This window comes from Acanthisitta chloris, unplaced genomic scaffold (genome assembly GCF_000695815.1).
Source record: "Acanthisitta chloris isolate BGI_N310 unplaced genomic scaffold, ASM69581v1 scaffold29403, whole genome shotgun sequence".
NCBI lineage: Eukaryota > Metazoa > Chordata > Aves > Passeriformes > Acanthisittidae > Acanthisitta > Acanthisitta chloris.
In genome coordinates, this window is record NW_008664721.1 from 8,798 (window position 1) to 9,703 (window position 906).

Genomic DNA, 906 nt, shown 5'->3' on the forward strand with positions numbered 1-906 from the left:
CATCTCTGACAGCACCTGTGTGATGCTTTCCTGCAGGCTGTTAAACTGCTGCTGTAAACTGCCTAGGCACGAACTGACTTGTTTAATGTAGTTTAGCTGTTCATTTAAAGGAACTAAAAGAGAATCTATTTTTATGGAGTCATTCCTGGTTTCTCTAGGTAACAAAACACCTTCTTTTATTCCCTTCGATGCTGTTGTTTGCAACACACTTTTCAGGTCTTCTATGATGTCACTGAGATCCTTCTGCTGTAAGGAATGGCTGGTGGCCTGTTCTTTGATAGCTTCCTGTATGTTTATTGGAGCCTTCTGTGCTTCGAGCACCAAGACTTTCAATTCTTGCAGCCTAACTCGATTGATATAGGTGGAACCAAGAACACCTATAATGGCTCCCAGGACAGAACCAATAACAGACCAGTTCTTTGTTTTTTCAGCCCTTGTGCGCTCTTTCTCATGGCTCTCCCTTACAGCTGCAGAGAAGAGAGAGAATTTTTCTCTCTCTGATTCTTCTGCATTTAGATACGCAGCTCGGAACCTCTTCTCTTCCTGCAAGAAATACAGTGATTTGAAAGAGAAAGTATAATATAAAGCTATAAAGTCTACACTAAAGAAAAAAACCAACCCAAAACCTCAAAACCTCAGTGCAGATGAAGGAATGGGAATTAGGAATATCCATTAGTTCTGTTTCAGAAGCTTTCCCTTGACCGTGGGATTTTCTTTATTCATCCTACTGAGTCAATGAAACATCATATTAAGTCAAAACTGCTAAATGGAAAAGGTCATCTGGAATCACAGCAGAAGATCCTGTACACAAGAGTCTGTCACATGCTGATGACAGAAAAGGGGTATGAGTTCACTTTTTCCAGCCCTGCTCACTTCTCCAGACATCACCTTTACCACACTTCTTTC

General features: G+C 41.1%; 1 protein-coding gene across 1 annotated transcript in view; it reads right to left on the minus strand.

Annotated features, from left to right (window-relative positions):
• CCDC51 (coiled-coil domain containing 51) overlaps positions 1-906 on the minus strand; it is a 3,171-nt gene that overhangs the window by 217 nt on the left and 2,048 nt on the right. Inside the window, 1 exon segment of the mRNA XM_009071482.1 lies at positions 2-543. Coding sequence (XP_009069730.1) covers positions 2-543 — 542 coding nt within the window.